General features: G+C 43.8%; 1 protein-coding gene across 2 annotated transcripts in view; it reads left to right on the top strand.

Annotated features, from left to right (window-relative positions):
- CACTIN (cactin, spliceosome C complex subunit) overlaps positions 1–17,669 on the top strand; it is a 220,391-nt gene that overhangs the window by 95,177 nt on the left and 107,545 nt on the right. For both annotated transcript variants that reach the window (XM_068233847.1, XM_068233846.1), the window contains exon 6: positions 7,017–7,162. In XM_068233847.1, the coding sequence (XP_068089948.1) occupies positions 7,017–7,162 (146 nt within the window). The remainder of the gene's footprint in view (positions 1–7,016; positions 7,163–17,669) is intronic.

The raw sequence follows: 17,669 nt of genomic DNA, 5'->3' as shown, positions 1-17,669 counted from the left end.
ACCATGGGTAATACCAACATTCTGGTTGAAGGTGTACCGAGACAATACGCAGAATTTGCAGATGTCTTTTGCCCAAAGTCTGCAGACAAACTTCCCCCTCATCGCGCCTTTGATTGTCCTATCGATCTGAGATCTGGTTGTATGCCGCCCAGGGGTCATCTTTATAACCTATCTGGGCCGGAGAAACTAGCTATGCAGGAATACATCAGGGAAAACTTGGCGAAAGGGTTCATACATCCCTCTCGGTCACCAGCAGGGGCAGGGTTTTTTTTTGTCAAGAAAAAGGACGGAGGTCTCCGCCCTTGTATTGATTACAGAGGGCTGAAAAGGATCACTGTAAAAAAACGCTACCCTTTACTTTTGATTGACGATTTGTTCACACAGGTGACCAACGCCAAGATTTTTTCCAAGCTAGATCTCAGGGGTGCATACAATCTGGTTCGCATCAGAGATGGTGACGAATGGAAGATGGCCTTTAACACACCCGGTGGGCATTACGAATACTTGGTGATGCCCTTCGAGTTGTGTAATGCGCCGGCCGTCTTCCTGGAGTTAATTAATGAGGTGTTCAGGGAAGTGTTGGGGAAGTTTTTTCTGGTATACTTGGACGATATACTGATCTTTTCGTCCAATCTTGCTGAACATCGCAGGCATGTCAGATGGGTATTAGAGAGGTTACGACAGAATCAGCTGTATGCCAAACTAGAGAATGCCTCTTTGAGGTAGAGTCAGTAGCCTTCCTGGGTTACATCATCTCCACTTCTGGTCTTTCGATGGACCCAGAGAAGGTTTCCGCTGTCCTGGACTGGCCTCAGCCCGTGGGGCTGAAGGCACTCCAGAGGTTCCTAGGGTTTGCCAATTACTACAGAAAGTTTATTAAGGGCTACTCTACCATCATCTCTCCTCTCACCAGTTTCACCAAAAAAGGGGCTGATACTCATCATTGGTCACCTGAGGCTCATACGGCCTTCTTGACTTTAAAGAAACTGTTTTGTTCTGCCCCAATACTTAGACATGTTGATGTCACCTTTCCTTTCATCGTGGAGGTTAATGCCTCGGAGGTGGGGGTAGGAGCAGTGTTGTCACAGAGGTCAGGATTGCAGGGCAAGCTGCACCCATGTGCTTACTTTTCTCGCAGATTTTCACCTGCCGAGAAAAATTATGGCATCGGCAACCGGGAGCTCCTGGCCATTAAGTTAGCTTTTGAGGAATGGCGACACTGGCTGGAGGGTGCAGAACATGTTATCACGGTTTACACAGACCACAAGAATTTGGAGTATATCGAGGGGGCTTAGAGACTCAGCCCTCGCCAGGCCCGGTGGTCCCTGTTTTTTGCAAGATTTAGATTTATAATCACATATACTCCCGGAAGCAAGAATGTCAAGGCCGATGCGCTCTCTAGGTGTTTTGAACCCGAGTCAGTGCAGTCCGCTGTTCCTGAGACTATCCTGCCTCCTAAGGTAGTCCTAGCAGCCACTGAGACTTGGAGAGATTGGTCAACCACTTTGAGTCCTTACCAACAGGATGTTCCAGAGGGGAAACCAGAGGGGGTCATGTTTGTGCCACTGCCCTTTCGCTTACAAATTCTTCAGTTTTTTCATTCTCACAAGAATGCCGGTCATCCTGGAGCCACCAGAACTCAGGATCTACTGGCTAGATGTGCCTGGTGGCCTAGTTTAGCCTCTGATTGTAAGGAATTTGTAAGAGAGTGCTCGATCTGTGCGAGGAGTAAGCCCTCTCGCCAGGCGCCCGTGGGCACCTTACAGTCCTTACCAGTCCCCAATGAACCCTGGACTCATATTTCCATGGATTTTGTGGGTGAACTCCCTCGGTCTGAAGGCAAGTCGGTCATTTGGGTGGTAGTTGATCGTTTCAGTAAGATGGCACACTTTGTCCCTCTGAAAGGACTCCCCTCGGCCCAGGAATTGGCTGATCTCTTCATCCAGAACATCTTCCGGCTGCATGGCATTCCGGAAAATGTAGTGTCAGATCGGGGAGTCCAATTTGTTTCAAAATTTTGGAGGGCCTTTTGCCATCAATTAGACATGGAACTCGCATTTTCATCAGGCTACCACCCTCAGACCAACGGCCAGACCGAGAGAGTTAACCAATCTCTGGAACAATTTCTCAGGTGCTATATTGCTAATGCACAGACTGATTGGGTGAAGTTTTTTCCATTCGCAGAGTTTGCTCACAATAATCTGAAGAGCTCTTCTTCTGGGTATTCCCCTTTCCAAGTGGTGTCTTATAGATCACCTAAATTTGCTCCCCTGCCAGTCGCATCTACTCCTTTTTCAGCTCTGGAGGACTGGCAGAGGGCCCTGTGATAAACAGCGGAAAAGCCGCCGCATGTTCTGGCAGCAAGGCGGCTGATTCCGCGTCTGATGCGGCGGTTTGTCCTCGTCAGCAGGCGTCTGGTTTGTCTGGAGCTGGTGGTGCCCATGAGCAGAGTGGCGTGGGGGCCGCCGCATGTTCTGACGGCAAAGCGGCGGATTCCGCGTCCAGTGCTGCGGGTTTCCCGCAACAACATGTGTCTGGGTTAGCTGGACCTAGTAGTGCACACAGATGGAGAGCTGCGCGCGCCGCTAGACAGGCTCTTTATACCAATAGGAGGAAGATCAGCTGATCGGGACGGTCATCTGATTCCTGCTCAGCTATTGATTGGTTGATGGGAGCTGGGCGGCGCTGTGGGGTTCTTGACTATATATATATCTCTTGCTGTTCAGTTGCTGGTTGTCTGACGTTGCGAATGCTATGTGTTAGCACTCAGACCTTAGTCAGATCTTCCAGTGTGGTGGAACCAGGAGGACCTGGGAATCCACACTTAGCCAGTTACTGTATATCATCTGTGTTATTCTCTAGTATAGTTCCAGGGTGTTGAGATCACGGCCCTCACACCCCAGACTAGGAATACTGTATATCATCTGTGTTATTCTCTAGCATATTTCCAGGGTGTTGAGATCACGGCCCTCACACCCCAGACTAGGAATACTGTATATCATCTGTGTTATTCTCTAGCATAGTTCCAGGGTGTTGAGATCACGGCCCTCACACCCCAGACTAGGAATACTGTATATCATCTGTGTTATTCTTTAGCATAGTTCCAGGGTGTTGAGATCACGGACCTCACACCTCAGACTAGGCCTTGTTCTGATATCTGTTATGACATGTAGCTTTCCTGACTATTCTTCTGATCTCCGATTTGGTACTTTGCCTATCTGATACTCTGTTGCCGACACGGCCTGTCTGACCTTCTGGCTGTCACCCTCCGCAGGGTGTCCAGCCTTTCCGCAGGGGTCCCCTGCTCTTCAGAGGGGACACTGCTCCTTATCAGTCAGGGACTCCCTCTCCAGGTGTCCTTGACTGTAGTAGAGTCTTCTCTACTTATTGGACCACCTGCTACCCCGGTGGTCCAAAGGTTTCTGTTGCACCAAAACACTTACACACTCAGGTGTCTAGAGGTTAGACATATTTGATTATTGGCGATTCTGCAGATCCCCAATAATCAGGTATATCTGTATTCTTGGGGATACTGCAGATCGCCAAGAATCAGATTCTCTCTCTGGTTGCTGACACCAATCGTTACACTGCCACATGTTCCTCTTATGACGCCTTCATAAAGCACTACCATTTGGATTTACAGAGTCACCAAGACTTGAGGTTTGGTCGTAAAGTGTTATATGCGGTTGCCCCGCCCTGAGAGAGGTAATATTCTAACTATCCAGGTTCAACCCTGAGTGAAGGCAAGCAGAAACCAATAACTACACTTACTGGTAATTGGATTTCTGCGTAGTCTTCACAAAGGGTGAACCTACCCACCCAAAACGGTAAGTCTCCTACTGCGTCAAGGTAATAGTCAATGCACTGAGACTAGGTAGGAGGATGTGGCTATTTAATTGAAGGCTACGCAGAAATCCAATTACCGGTAAGTGTAATTATTGGCATTTACACTGGCACGGGGGCACTGATATTAGGGGCACAGCGGCGAGGGCCGATTTTGGATCGATTTCAACATGAAATTGATTTGGAATAGGCCTGTGGTGTATGGGCAGCTGACAGATTTGATAAGAGAGAGATTTGTCTCTTGGTCAAATTTGCCCATACATCGCAAGATGTATGGCTACCTTACCTTTTTCAATAGCAAGCTTCCTGCAGGGGGATCTGCATCCCTACTGGTAATAACATTATCTTGTGTTTACTTAATTGTAGCAGAGAGGAATGCAAACATTTTCTGACTGCAGAGACTTCTTCTAATGTGTCCTGAACTGAAACGCTGCTCAGAAATCATTACTGGGTACATTACAATATAAATACACCAGTTATGAATAAAATGCAACGGTAGCTTTCAGAGCAACTAAAACTGTACTTTGGGAACTTCTAAATTAATATTTATGTACAAAAGCAAATGTGATAACTGTATGAGATTTAAAAAGTAGGAAAACACATTTTTATTAAATATTATGTCAGTTTAATACCGCTTTTAATACCTGATGTTACATCTGATTTACAATGAATCCAATTCATGCAAATACAAATGGTAATAATTGATTATGCTGTCCCCAAAGTGCTTGACCTGTTCAGTAATCCCCGATAATAGGTAATCTAATTTACCATTGATACAAAATCATGCAATTCATACAAATCATACTAATTCAATTATGCCCCATATACATTCAAGTGCTTAATCTATGACCCCCATCATATAGTGCTATATCACCCTACTACACGTTACTCTGAGCTCGTATATCAACTTCATATTTCTGTTGATCTTACATTGATATAAAAATAACATTTCTAAAGTGCTTTTCTCCCTTAGGACTCAAAGCGATTAGGGTCTCTCAGATTCTGTAATTGGTTGTAGGATGAAGTAATAAAGCGATTCTGTGGCCTTTTTTAAAAAACAGTGTCACTTACCTGGGGCTTCTACTGGCCCCCTGCAGCTATCAAGTCCCAGCTAGTTACTGAAGCCTCCCTCCGTTTTTTTGCTGCTGGTCACCTGCCAATTATTTGTCTAACTAGACGAATAGCACTGCGTGTCATCGGGAGCTTACTGCGCAGGCGCAGTACAAGAAAACTTAATACTGCGCCTGCGCAGTAAGCTCCTAGTGGGAACGAGGATGCACATGGCTGCACAGCCGCAATGCTATCTTTCTAGTTAGACGAATAATTGGCAGGTGACCATGGCGAGAAATGGAGGGGGCGTCAGTGACTGCGTGTGACTTGATAGATGCAGGGGGCCGGTAGAAGCCCCAGGTAAGTGACACTTTTTGTTTTTTAAAAAGGCCACAGAACCCCTTTTAAAGAGAGCCCGAGGTGGGCTCAAAAAAAAGTAGGCTACCTGAACATGGGGGCAGAGCGGATCAGATACCCGCACAAATAGTTGCTCCCTGCTGCTCCTGTATGCCGCACTGGCCCACTTTCACTTTCATGACCTATAGGTCACAATGCTGAAAGGAAAGACTGTGTCTCTCACAGCGTGCAGAGAGGCAGGGGAGTGGCAGGGTGCACAGCCAGGGAGAGAGAGCTGCCCAATGGCAGCTCTGGAAACCCTGCAGTAACGCCTCTGGTGGGGGTTTTGAACAGGGAAGCCTTCTCCCTGTGTTTACTTCCCGAGATAGCGACAAATATAGTTGCTAAACTAGGGGGCTATAGCGTGGTGGTGTGGGGACACAGGGGCATGTCATGAGGCAGATAACATGCCCCTGTGTCCTATCTGCCCCTCCATCTCCCCACCTTGGGTTCTCTTTAACACAGCGGGTAAAATTATATTTCTGCAAATGCCAAACTGAACAGGTGGGTTTTCAGTCTGGATTTAAATACATCCAGAGATGGAGCTGTCCTGATCTGCTGAGGTAAGGAGTTCCATAATGTAGGAGTGGCATGACAGAAGGCTCTGTGACCAAAAGTTTTTAGGCGGACTCTAGGTATAACTAGATTATTAGAACCTGTGGATCTGAGATTGCAGGGATTGCTACGCAGCTGCAACGTTTCTTTCATGTATTTAGGGCCCATATTATGTAGTGATTTAAATGTCAATAGGCCAATCTTTAATAGTATGCTTCATTTTATAGGTAGCCAGTGAAGGGAGTGCAGGACCGGTGTTATGTGGCAATGATGAGATTGGTTAGTTCCTAGGTTCTCAACATGTGGTACGTGTACCCCAGGGGGTACTTCTGATGGGTCCAGGGGGTACTTGGGCTTGATGTATTTAATTATGTTTAATAAATCTATGGTTTCAGAAAATAATAACTCCTATATAAACAACAGCAAAACTAGAATTTCAGCTAATTTAAAGTGATCGCAAATGCTTGGAAACAGTTTAGAAACCATTATCAAGTACTACAATTAAGTGTATCTGTATTAAGGGGTACTTGAGATAGTCTTTACCATATCAGGGGGTATTTGGCCAGCACATGCTTTCAAAAGGGGTACATACCAATAAAATGTTGAGAAACACTGGGTTAGTTAAGTCTGTATAAGCTGTAGGCGGTACAAGTTCTTGTTTGGAAGACCCTTTTATCTTTAGGAGCAGATGGACAGTTACCGTTAATTGTACTTGCAGTTGATATTTGTTTCAGGTATATCTACATGTGCCTTTTTTCAATAAAAGTAAACAAATTTACATGCAGGCCAAAACTATTAGCATCTTATTGACAATCTCTAATTTGTATACTGTTCCCATTCACCAAAAAGGTGGCTTGGCTAACCATTTTGTTATCTTCATCCAGTTTTACTTCTTGTTCTGTCTTTTTATTATTGTTATTATTATTATTATTATATTTAGCTGAAAAACTGATGATGAATGAGACAAATAATTGGAAGCTTGAGATTGTACAAGCCAGTTTTTTTTTCAGTTTTGGCTGGCCCATTTCAGCCTGCATACAGTCTGCATTCAATGTGCATGAAAGTGGGAATTATTTACGTCTTATCTGTCTCTACAAAACAGTATACAGTATATGGATTTTTACCTTTAATTTGATTTCCATTTAAAATTAATAAAAGTGTATTCTTTCAAGGTGAAACAACTTCGTCTTGAGCGGGAACGAGAAAAGGCTATGAGAGAGCAGGAGCTGGAGATGCTGCAGCGAGAAAAGGAAGCTGAACATTTTAAAACTTGGGAGGAACAAGAAGACAATTTTCATCTTCAACAGGCAAAACTCAGGTGTGTTATAACATGAATGTGTCACATCTACAGTGCTTATCCTGCACTTATACTTATGCTACTCATACTTATGTATTGGGGTTTCCTCTGATTTTAGCTATGCCACATAAGCTGGGGAGGTGTGTTATGCCCTAAAGTCACCACACCTACATTACTACGTGGACGGGCTTATCCCCTCCCACCCCCTTTCGGCATTCCTCCAGTACATTTTATTGCACTGTTGGAGATACTCACACCTAGGTCACTATAGTGATGGGCCTGCTCTTCTTCCCCCCCCCCACTCACATTAACCCATTGGTGCGGTGTGTCACCATGGGGGGCATGTGGTCCAGTCCGGATGTAGGACAACCAGCTCTGCATCTGATCACTAGCAACGGCGCTATCCCTGGACACAGGGTGGGAAGCAAGCGAGCAGGATGGTGAATGACAATGTCTGCAGGCGATAATGCGCATTTGTGCGATTTTCAAATGATGAGGGAGTGGCCTACCCCAATGTGGTCACCCCCCCCTCGCTGTGGGCACTGTCATTTTGGACCCAGGATATGAGTCATGGGTGCTGACAGTGGTGTATGGTGGCAGCTTGCAACAACACAGTGAGTGATCCCTGCTGTGGCATCTTGCATGTAAGTGATCATTGACAACACACTGCTATTGTATAGTTTAGGTTTATATTGTTTACTTTGCATATGTATGAAGGTTTGGGCAGCACGGTGGCATAGTGGTTAGCGCTCTCGCCTTGCAAGCGCTGGGTCCCTGGTTCGAATCCCAGCCAGGTCAACATCTGCAAGGAGTTAAGGAGTTTGTGTGTTCTCCCCGTGTCTACGTAGGTTTCCTCTGGGCACTCCGGTTTCCTCCCACATCCCAAAAACATACAGATAAGTTAATTGGCTGCCCCCCCCCCCCCCCAAAAAAAAAAAAATTGGCCCTAGACCATACATGCACTACACGATACATACATATGACTATGGTAGGGACTAGATTGTGAGCCCCTCTGAGGGACAGTTAGTGACAAGACGATATACTCTGTACGGCGCTGCGTAAAATGTCAGCGCTATATAAATACTTAAAGAGAACCAGAGACGAAGCACCCTCATGTCATTTACTACATGTATCAGTGGGAACATGACAGTAAACACCACCTCTGCTGTTAGTTTCATTCTTATCTGCTTAATTAGTCTGTTATCAGCTGTGATAAGAATCCCCTACTGAGTCTTCAGTCTAGGTTTGACCTGAAATCATTATAGCTGAGTCACTCTTCTGTGGAGTCTTTTCAAGCCCAAGCCTGCCACCTCCTGGCTCAGCTTTCCTGCTTTGCATACTGAGAGCTCTGATGACATGTGCTGAGAGAGAATCTCTGAAACAGACATGTGTGGCTGCAATATGATCTGTGTGCACTCTGCATAGATAGTGATGACTCCAGTTTCATTCCTATGAGAGAGACTTCCTACAGGCAGCTGCACATCATACCAAAATGAAAGCAAGCACACAGATGAAAGGCTGCAGCAGCCTGTCTCATATAGCCTAGACAGCAGCCTAGTTTCATATAGCCTAGACAGCACATCCAGAGCAACTCATAACCCGGAAGCAGAAGGGATATGAGCCGGCGGCCATATTGGATTTTTCCTGGAGCAATAATAAATAAAAAAAAACACTAAAAAAGCACACCAGAGCGGCGAAATTATCAGGTAGAGCATTTATTCTTTACACGCTATGGACTGATATGTTTATTTTGTGTGAAACGTTCATCTCTGGTTCCCTTGAAATAAATAAAATAAGGGTTGTGATTAGTTTTTGCATTTAGGTGTTGTACACTTGATATTATATTTGTATAAGTCTGCATTTTAAGTTGGTCACTGTATTTGTCTACATCGAGCTTTGAGGAAGGGGACCCCTTGGGGCCCCGAAGCAATTGTCAGCTTTGTCTTTGTGGACTGCTGATGCATTAAACTTGTAAGCTTCACATTTTTGAAACTAACCTGATATGTTGACCTGACTTACTACTACTTCTGCATGTTTGGTTTGGTGGTGTTGGCTAGCTACCCAGGCCATGCACCCGAAATACCAGTGGAAAATTATGCAACATTAGGACTTTACTTACCTGCTAGAGTGCTCATCCTGAATGTCTTCTTTTTAATGATAATTTCCTTAGACCGTTTCTGTATATACGTTATAAATGAAGAATTCCTTTTTAACCTCTTGCTGCAAAATGGATGCATTTGAACCCTTCAACCTTTGGCATGAAGTCGTTAACAGAACAAACTGTAATGCTGCCCACATAAAACAGAAAATATTGCTGTTATCACTTACTCTTGCCCAAAATGAAACTGAATCTCATTAAAAATATTGATGGGGACACAGAAGTCATTCAATGATGCCTTGGTAAACCAGACATGCAACCACAACCACTGTCTTGTAGCACACCTACAGTCTTTAATTAAGGAGTCAATAAGGTGGAACTTTATGCTTCAAATTGAAAACTGCCAAGTGGTGCGGCCAGCCATGAGCGTGTAAGGTCGCTCTTTCCTGACTGATGAGAATGAGTAATATGGGCAGGTCAAACCCCCGAATCTTGGGGTGTCTTTCTCGATACAACGTATGTGATGTTTGAAGATGGCTGTTTACAGATAGCAAAGAATATTCCTGATTTTCAGGCACCCATATGCACTGCGCGTGCCGCAGGTCCTTCCCACCTGGTGCCCATCGGTGCCCCGGATCTCTTAGGATCCTAGCAACGCCCCTGATAGCTGAGTCATTATAGCAGAGCCAGAAGGGGGCAGGCTTGGGCTTGAGAAGGCAGACTCAACTATTATAGTTCCTGAGCAAAGCCAGACTGAAAGCTTAGTCAGGGGTTTTATCAGGGCTGATAACAAGCAGGCTGAGCAGTGAAGAATGGTTCACTTTAAATCTACCTTGCAACTGGGAAAAGGGACTAACTTACAAGTTGACTGAAAAAGGAAAACAATATGAAAATCTCTTTGCATATAAAACTTGGAGAGAACCACTGTTCACAAATGCTTTTCAAGGAAGCATCTTAGGACAAATCAAACTGCCATATAACTGGTTCTGGGCTTGTGGAAAGACAGTGTACAAGCTATTACTTATAGGTGGAAAAGGAAGGTGTACAATCATTAGAATAACACCCGCCACTTGGTTTGTCGAGAAAGAACAGATAAACATTGATCAAATTTCCAATCATCACATGCACAAGAGAAGTGCTGAGGGAACTAAGGATACTCCTCCAAGTACCATGCTAGTGTGTATACGGGACTGATTGGAACAGGAGGACTAACCCTAATAAACTTGCAAAATATAGAATTGCTTGATGTACTATTTGATAATGTGAATAGTGAATAAAGAGTTAAAATGGAATACTAAAATGTTAGTTCAGCATACTCTAGTGTTGGACTATCTTACTGCAGCACAAGGAGGGTTGTGTGCAATTGTAGGAGCTGTTTGTTGCAACTTCATACATCAAAACTACAGTGAAACAATAGAAGGGCACCTGAAACATATAGAAAATGTGAAAACTGCCTTCAACAATTCTAAGTCTGAATTTTCTTTCTGGTGTTTCTCAATCCAGTTAATTTGTTTTCCAATCCATCCAGAAAACCAAAGTTTGCTTTCTTAAAACAGAAAGAATTTGTGATAATTCAGGTTGGAGTGAGCTCCGAGATGTCTCCCATTGCATCACTGCTGAATATATGCAAATTAACCATTGTTGCCCTTATGGTGGCCATACATGGTACACTTTTTTCATACAATCTTACCATTTCTATGTAGTATAAGGGTAAATTAAGTGAATACCGTATATACTCGCAAGCAAGCCGAATTTTTGCCCCCCCCCCCCCCCCCCAAAAGTGGGCCAAAAGTTGGGGGGTCGGCTTGCTTGCGAGTCACATTGGTCGGTCAAGCTCATGGTGAACCAGAACTCATTGGAGTGTGTAAGGGGATTACAATGGTCCTAAAAGCTCTCTTACTAAAATGCTATGGAAAGCAAAAGCGAAACATGTTAAATACAATTCTTTGCATTATTATATGCATTCGTTTGTTTTTTGTTTTGTTTTTTTGCTGCATCAATAAGATAACTGCTTCCAATACAACAGAATAGATTGAAGCTGAGTCGGAAGAAGAAACATATTTTATGAACTATTCAGACAAATGTTCTAACCGCCTTATCAGAAAGAGACAGCCTTGCTAGCTAGTTGAAGGAAATTGTTAATAAAAAGTGGCTCTGTCCTTATCAAATTAGTGTTAGACTACCCCTTTATTGTCATCCTTGAAGAAAACATGCACATATATCATATCAAGAAAAGACCATTATTCCATTTCAGAAATACTATTTACCTCCTATCGCTTCCAAGAGATCAGCTGAAAAGCTAGAGTACTCTACATTGAAGCTTTGATTACATCGCAATCACCAGATTTGCTGTTATAGTGACAGACATGGAAAATCTCAGGAGACAAGCTTATGCTCTGCGGTATTGCGAGCTTGATTTAAATGAATCTGGGAAGGTGTTTTTGAGATTCACACTCCATAATTGAGCATCCTACAATCTGGACTGTCAATGTTTCTTTGACATTACTTTTCATATAAGGACACATGTGGAGTGGAAAGACAGAATGGTCACCTGTCGTGACCGCAGTTAAGAAATGGACGAGAGAAGCTGTAGAAAAACTACAGAGCTGCTTAGATTTGACTGACTGGAATATATTCAAAGAATCCTCCAGCGACCTAAATGACTACACTGATGCTGTGACATCATATATTACCTTTTGCAAAGAGTCCTGTATCACCACTAATAAGTGCATTCGTTACAATTATGATAAACCCTGGTTTACATCACATCTTAGGAAGCTGCGCCTCGATAAAGAAAGGGCACATCGTACAGGTGATAAAGTCCTCTACAAAGCTGCGAAATACAAACTGCAGAGAGCCATTACTGATGCAAAAAAAAAAAATTATTCTAAAAAACTTGAGGATAAATGTTCCATGTTCGACTCGTTCACAATATGGAAATCTCCACATGAAATTACCAACTACAGAAAGAAATCTCCACAATCCCTACACAACTGCAGCTTGCAAATGAGTTGAATACATTTTATTGCAGTTTTGACACTGCCAACAAAAGCCAAACACACCAAGTCAATTTGCATAATTTGCATTTCTGCAACAGGCAAACTGAGCACTCCTCCAGCCAGCCAACATCTCCACCCCCTGCGGTGCCTTAGCATCTACACAACACCGGAGGCCAGACACAATCTGCTAACCTGTCCCCAGATGTGCATGCTCTACCAATATGCCAATCAGATGTAAACAAACTCTTTAAAAGACAGAATACAAATAAAGCACCTGGACCAGACTCTGTAACTGCAAAATGTCTGAAACTCTGTGCCAATCAATTAGCGCCTGTATTCAGACATATTCGGGCAGCACGGTGACGTAGTGGTTAGTGCTCTTGCCTTGCTATGCTGGGACCCCGGTTCGAATCCCAGCCAGGTCAATATCTGCAAGGAGTTTGTATGTTCTCCCCGTGTCTGCGTGGGTTTCCTCCAGGCACTCAGATTTCCTCCCACATCCCAAAAACATACAGATAAGTTAATTGGCTTCCCCCTAAATTGGCCCTAGACTATGATAAATGCACTACACAATACATACACAAACATATGACTATGGTAGGGACTAGATTGTGAGCCCCTCTGAGGGACAGTTAGTGACAATATATACTCTGTACAGCGCTGTGTAATATGTCGGTGCTATATAAATACTGAAATAAATACTCAAATCTCTGGAACTCTCAATTGCCCCTGCCTGTTTTAAAAGCTCAATAATTGTAGCAATTCCAAAAAAATCAAAACCAACATGCTTAAACGATTACAGGCCTGTTGCCCTGACATCATTGGTTATGAAAGCAAAAACTGATAATGGCTTATCTGAAATCCATCACAGATCCCCTGCTGGACTCTCTGCAATTTGCCTACAGGCCTAATAGATCTGCAGACGACGCCGTTAACGCATATGCATTATGTACTAAAGCATCTACAGTGTTCTCCCCAGAAATTTTTTCCAGCCGGGTGGCATGACAAAGTAGCCGGGTGGCGTGCGAGGGGAGAATGCAACTCTGCTTACAGAATAAAAAGAGGATGAGGAGGCAAGCCAATGTACCTGCTAAGTACACACAATGCAATTTCCGGACAGATTTACTGTCGAATCGACAATTTTCAACATGCCTGATCTTATTTCCGATTTTCTGTTCACTTCTATAGGAAATCGTGCAGAAATCAGATAGGACATGTTGGGAATAATCGATCTGACAGTAGATCTGTCAGAAAATTGCATTGTGTGTACCTAGCAGATTGTTTCAGATTAAGGTGCTCAGGTCCCTTTTTAAGCAGACCTGAACAGAGAACTTCCTCTCTGCTCTAAAAGATGCACAACAGCATAACCTTTAAAGGACAACTGTAGTGAGAAGAATATGGAGACTGCCATATTTATTTCTTCTTAAACAATACCAATTGCCTGGCAGCCCTGTTGATCTATTTGGCTGCAGTAGTGTCTGAATCACACCAGAAACAAGCATGCAGCTAATCTTGTCAGATCTGTCAATATGATCAGAAACATCTGATATGCTGCATGCTTGTTCAGAGGCTAAGGTAAAATTATTAGAGGCAGGGGATCAGCAGGACAGCCAGGCAACTGGCATTGCTTATAAGTAAATAATTATGGCAGCTTCCATATCAGTTTCACTTCAGTTGTCCTTTAAAGAAAAACATTTGTTACAGCTGACACAAATGCTACAATAAATCTGCAGTGTGTCCACTTCCTGCTTTCTTGGAAGCAGATATGTTAACATTCAGGGCTTTTCAAATGAGCTTATCTGCAGTCATGTGACACAGAAAGAGATCAAATTAGACAGGCTAAACTGTGTAAATACAGGGTGCATTTCTCCGTTTTCCTTCTGTCCTGTGCAAGAGTTCAGCTCCACTAAGTTTCCCCAGTGTGCAGGGGGAGGGGCAGCACTACAGACACGATACAAAGCTGGGGCCAGTGGGAAACACGGAAACACACACAGCAGGAGACAAGTGCACAGGGGGCTGCCTCAGACAGCCTGTCATTAAACATGCTGTGCATGGCTGTGTCTCCTCTGTGCACCACGCACCCCCCCCCCCCCCAAAGTAAATAAACATGCAGAGGTCTGAAGGGGCATCACTTCTGATCTCCGTGTCTCCCTCCAGCTGGATTAAACATGCAGCTGCCGTTTTCAACTACTCAGGCATGTTGTTTAGCTGCAGTCTGTAGGAGAAGGAGAGACTACATGAGCCGCTCTGAGACTGTCCCAGAGACCCACGTGGCTCATCTCACTCCTGGAAGCTGCTGCTGTGTGGGCGGTTTTTTTTGCTTTACTGAGAGGCACCGTAATAAAACAGATCCTATCACTTGGAGAGCAGTAGGAAGAATCGGAGCAGGAGTCCCGCCCCTTACAACCTGTCAAGCCAATACCTCCCTGTCTCACCAGAACACTTGAGCTGACAGGCAGAGGAGCGCTCCTTCAGTGTACAGTGTCAGCCTTTGCTATTGTGAGAGGCTGGCGCTGACTGAAAGCAGGCAATGGAGCGCTCTTATGTGAAGTTTACTAGAAGCCCCAGGCGAGCACATGACAACAGGCGGGCGGGGCTTCAAATCAGCCGGGCGGCCCGCTCACATTCTTAGCCCTGGGGAGAACACTGATCTAGACACCCCAGGAACCTACACCAGAATTTTATTCATAGATTTCAGCTCTGCATTTAATACCATAATTCCATCACTTCTACACAGCAAGCTATCCCAGCTACACATACCTGAATCCATCTGCAAATGGATAACCCAATTTCTTAAAGAGACTCTGCAACAAAATTTTCAGCCTTATTTCTTCTATCCTATAAGTTCCTATCCCTGTTCTAATGTGGTCTGTCTTACTGCAGCCTTTCCTAGTTGCACAGTGGCTGCATTATCTCTGTTATCTAATCTAATCATCTCTCCTTTGCTGGCTTTGTCAGCTCAGGCTGGAATGTGCTCCTCTGTTGTGATAGGATAGAAGTTATGCACACCCTCTCCACGCCCCCTGCAAGCTCTGTATGAGTCAAACTGAGCTTCTCTGACCCTGTCACATGCTGGTTAGCAGCCATGTCTTTTGTTTGTAAACACTGCCTAAAACTGGCAATTACAAGCCAGGATTGCAGCAGGGAGTGGCAGAAACAGCAAAGAGGGGCCCAGGAGAACATAATGAATAGAATGGTATGCTTTTTATTGTAAGAATTTTAGAGTACAGATTCTCTTTAACCAACAGGAGACAGCATGTTAGACTTGGGAAACATACATCAAGCTCTCTGACAGTACTGGTGCACCCCAGGGCTGTGTGCTTTCACCACTGCTGTACTCACTTCATACCAATGACTGCATCTCCACAGATCCATCTGTTAAGCTTGTGAAGTTTGCAGATGAAACAACAGGAGTTGGTCTCATTCAAAATGGGGACGAGTCTGCATACAGGCATGTAGTGGGACAGCTTTCCTCCTGGTGCAGCAGCAAAAACTTGGAACTAAATGGTCTCAAAACCATGGAGATAATAGACTTTAGGAGATCACCCCCCCCCCCCCCCCCACCCCAGCATCTCCCCTTAACCATAAATGAATCCACAATAACCCAGGTAAAGTCATTCAACACACAATCTCAAACAACCTAAAATGGGATAACAATATGGCCACTATTGTCAAGAAAGCGTAGCAGAAGATGTCCCATCTACGGCAGCTGAGAAAGTTTGGCCTACCAAAAAAATCTATAGTAAAATTTAATCCACAGCGCTATTTGCATAGTATTAAAACTTCTTTATTGTTCTTTATTGTATTATTAACATGCATGTGTTACCCACACACATACAATTCACTGCAGTGAATGAATATTAAATGGAAAGAGAAAATGTTGGGCCCAAAACAAAGACATGCGCTAGTTCAAAACATAACAATTGTAAAAAACTTAAAATTATTAAATCAACAGCGGAAAAAATGCGCTTTACACAACTATTAGGACAGTCTCCTGTCAAAAAAAAGGAGGCATCCAGTCTAACAGAGGCAAGAGTATTACTTCCATAAAATTGCATTGGTAATAGATTGCATATGCATGCAGTCTCTTTGAATACCTTATAAGTTGGAGGAGTGACAGGAAACGAACAGCTCTGAAGAAGAGGGGCGGACCCCTTGAAACGTCAGCCTTGCACGTAAGTGCAAACTTACTTGGCGAAATTAAATTGATTCTGATTACTACATGGTATGCTGGAAACATCAAATACATCCACTTCGGACTGTACCATGATGCCTGTCAGCATACATTGTGGGACAGGTGTGGTGTAGTAGATTCTATACAGTTTCTAAATTGAGGGAAACTGCCAGATGACCTTTAACCTCCCTAGCGGTAAGCCCGACCTGAGCATGGGCTGTGATTTCTATGTGCACAGCGGTAAGCCCGTGCTCGGGTCGGGCTTTCAAACATCTGCCTCCTGCTTTGTTGAACTGGGTCGCGCGTGCTATCAGTGGGACCCAGGCTTCTCCCGCCCAAGGCACCCCCCACCCCCGAACCATCTTGTCAACGTTTTCGGCCAATCGGTGCGCGTGGGGGCGGGGCTAATTTTTAAAGTGGATCTGAAGATGTTTAGGTCCAAAACTAGTGTAAAAGAAAACAGTGAAATCACCCTGTGTCTCTCAGGTCCAAAACTAGTGTAAAAGAAACCAGTGAAATATCTCTCTCTCTCTCTCTCTCTCTCTCTCTCTCTCTATCTATCTATCTATCTATCTATATATATATATATATATATATATATACACACACACATGTAGGTATGTATATGTGCACAAAATATGTATATATATATATGTGTGTGTGTGTATGTATGTGTATATATAGTGTGTGTGTGTATATGTATGTATATATGGTGACTCGGATGAACTTATCCTCCGCAGCAGAGGCAACAGGTTTTCCTTTCCTGGGCCGGTCGCATGTGAGCCAGTTTCTTTGTAGTGTTTGATGGTTTTTGAGACTGCACTTAAGGACACTTTCAAAGTTTTCCCAATTTTTCGGACTGACTGACCTTCATTTCTTAAAGTAATGATGGCCACTCATTTTTCTTTACTTAGCTGCTTTTTTCTTGCCATAATACAAATTCTAACAGTCTATTCAGTAGGACTATCAGCTGTGTATCCACCTGACTTCTCCATTTATAAGGCAAGCAATCCCACTTCTTAAACCTGACAGAGCACACCTGTGAAGTGAAAACCATTTCCTGTGACTACCTCTTGAAGCTCAACAAGGGAATGCCAAGAGTGTGCAAAGCAGTAATGAAAGCAAAAGGTGGCTACTTTAAAAAACCTAGAATATGACTATTTTCAGTTGTTTTACACTTGTTGGTTATGTACTATACTTCCACATGTGTTAATTCATAGTTTGGATGCCTTCAGTGTGAATCTACAATGTTCATAG

Source organism: Hyperolius riggenbachi, chromosome 1 (genome assembly GCF_040937935.1).
Source record: "Hyperolius riggenbachi isolate aHypRig1 chromosome 1, aHypRig1.pri, whole genome shotgun sequence".
Taxonomy (NCBI): domain Eukaryota; kingdom Metazoa; phylum Chordata; class Amphibia; order Anura; family Hyperoliidae; genus Hyperolius; species Hyperolius riggenbachi.
The sequence above is the reverse complement of the archived record's forward strand: the minus strand, read 5'-3'. Positions and strand labels throughout refer to the sequence as shown.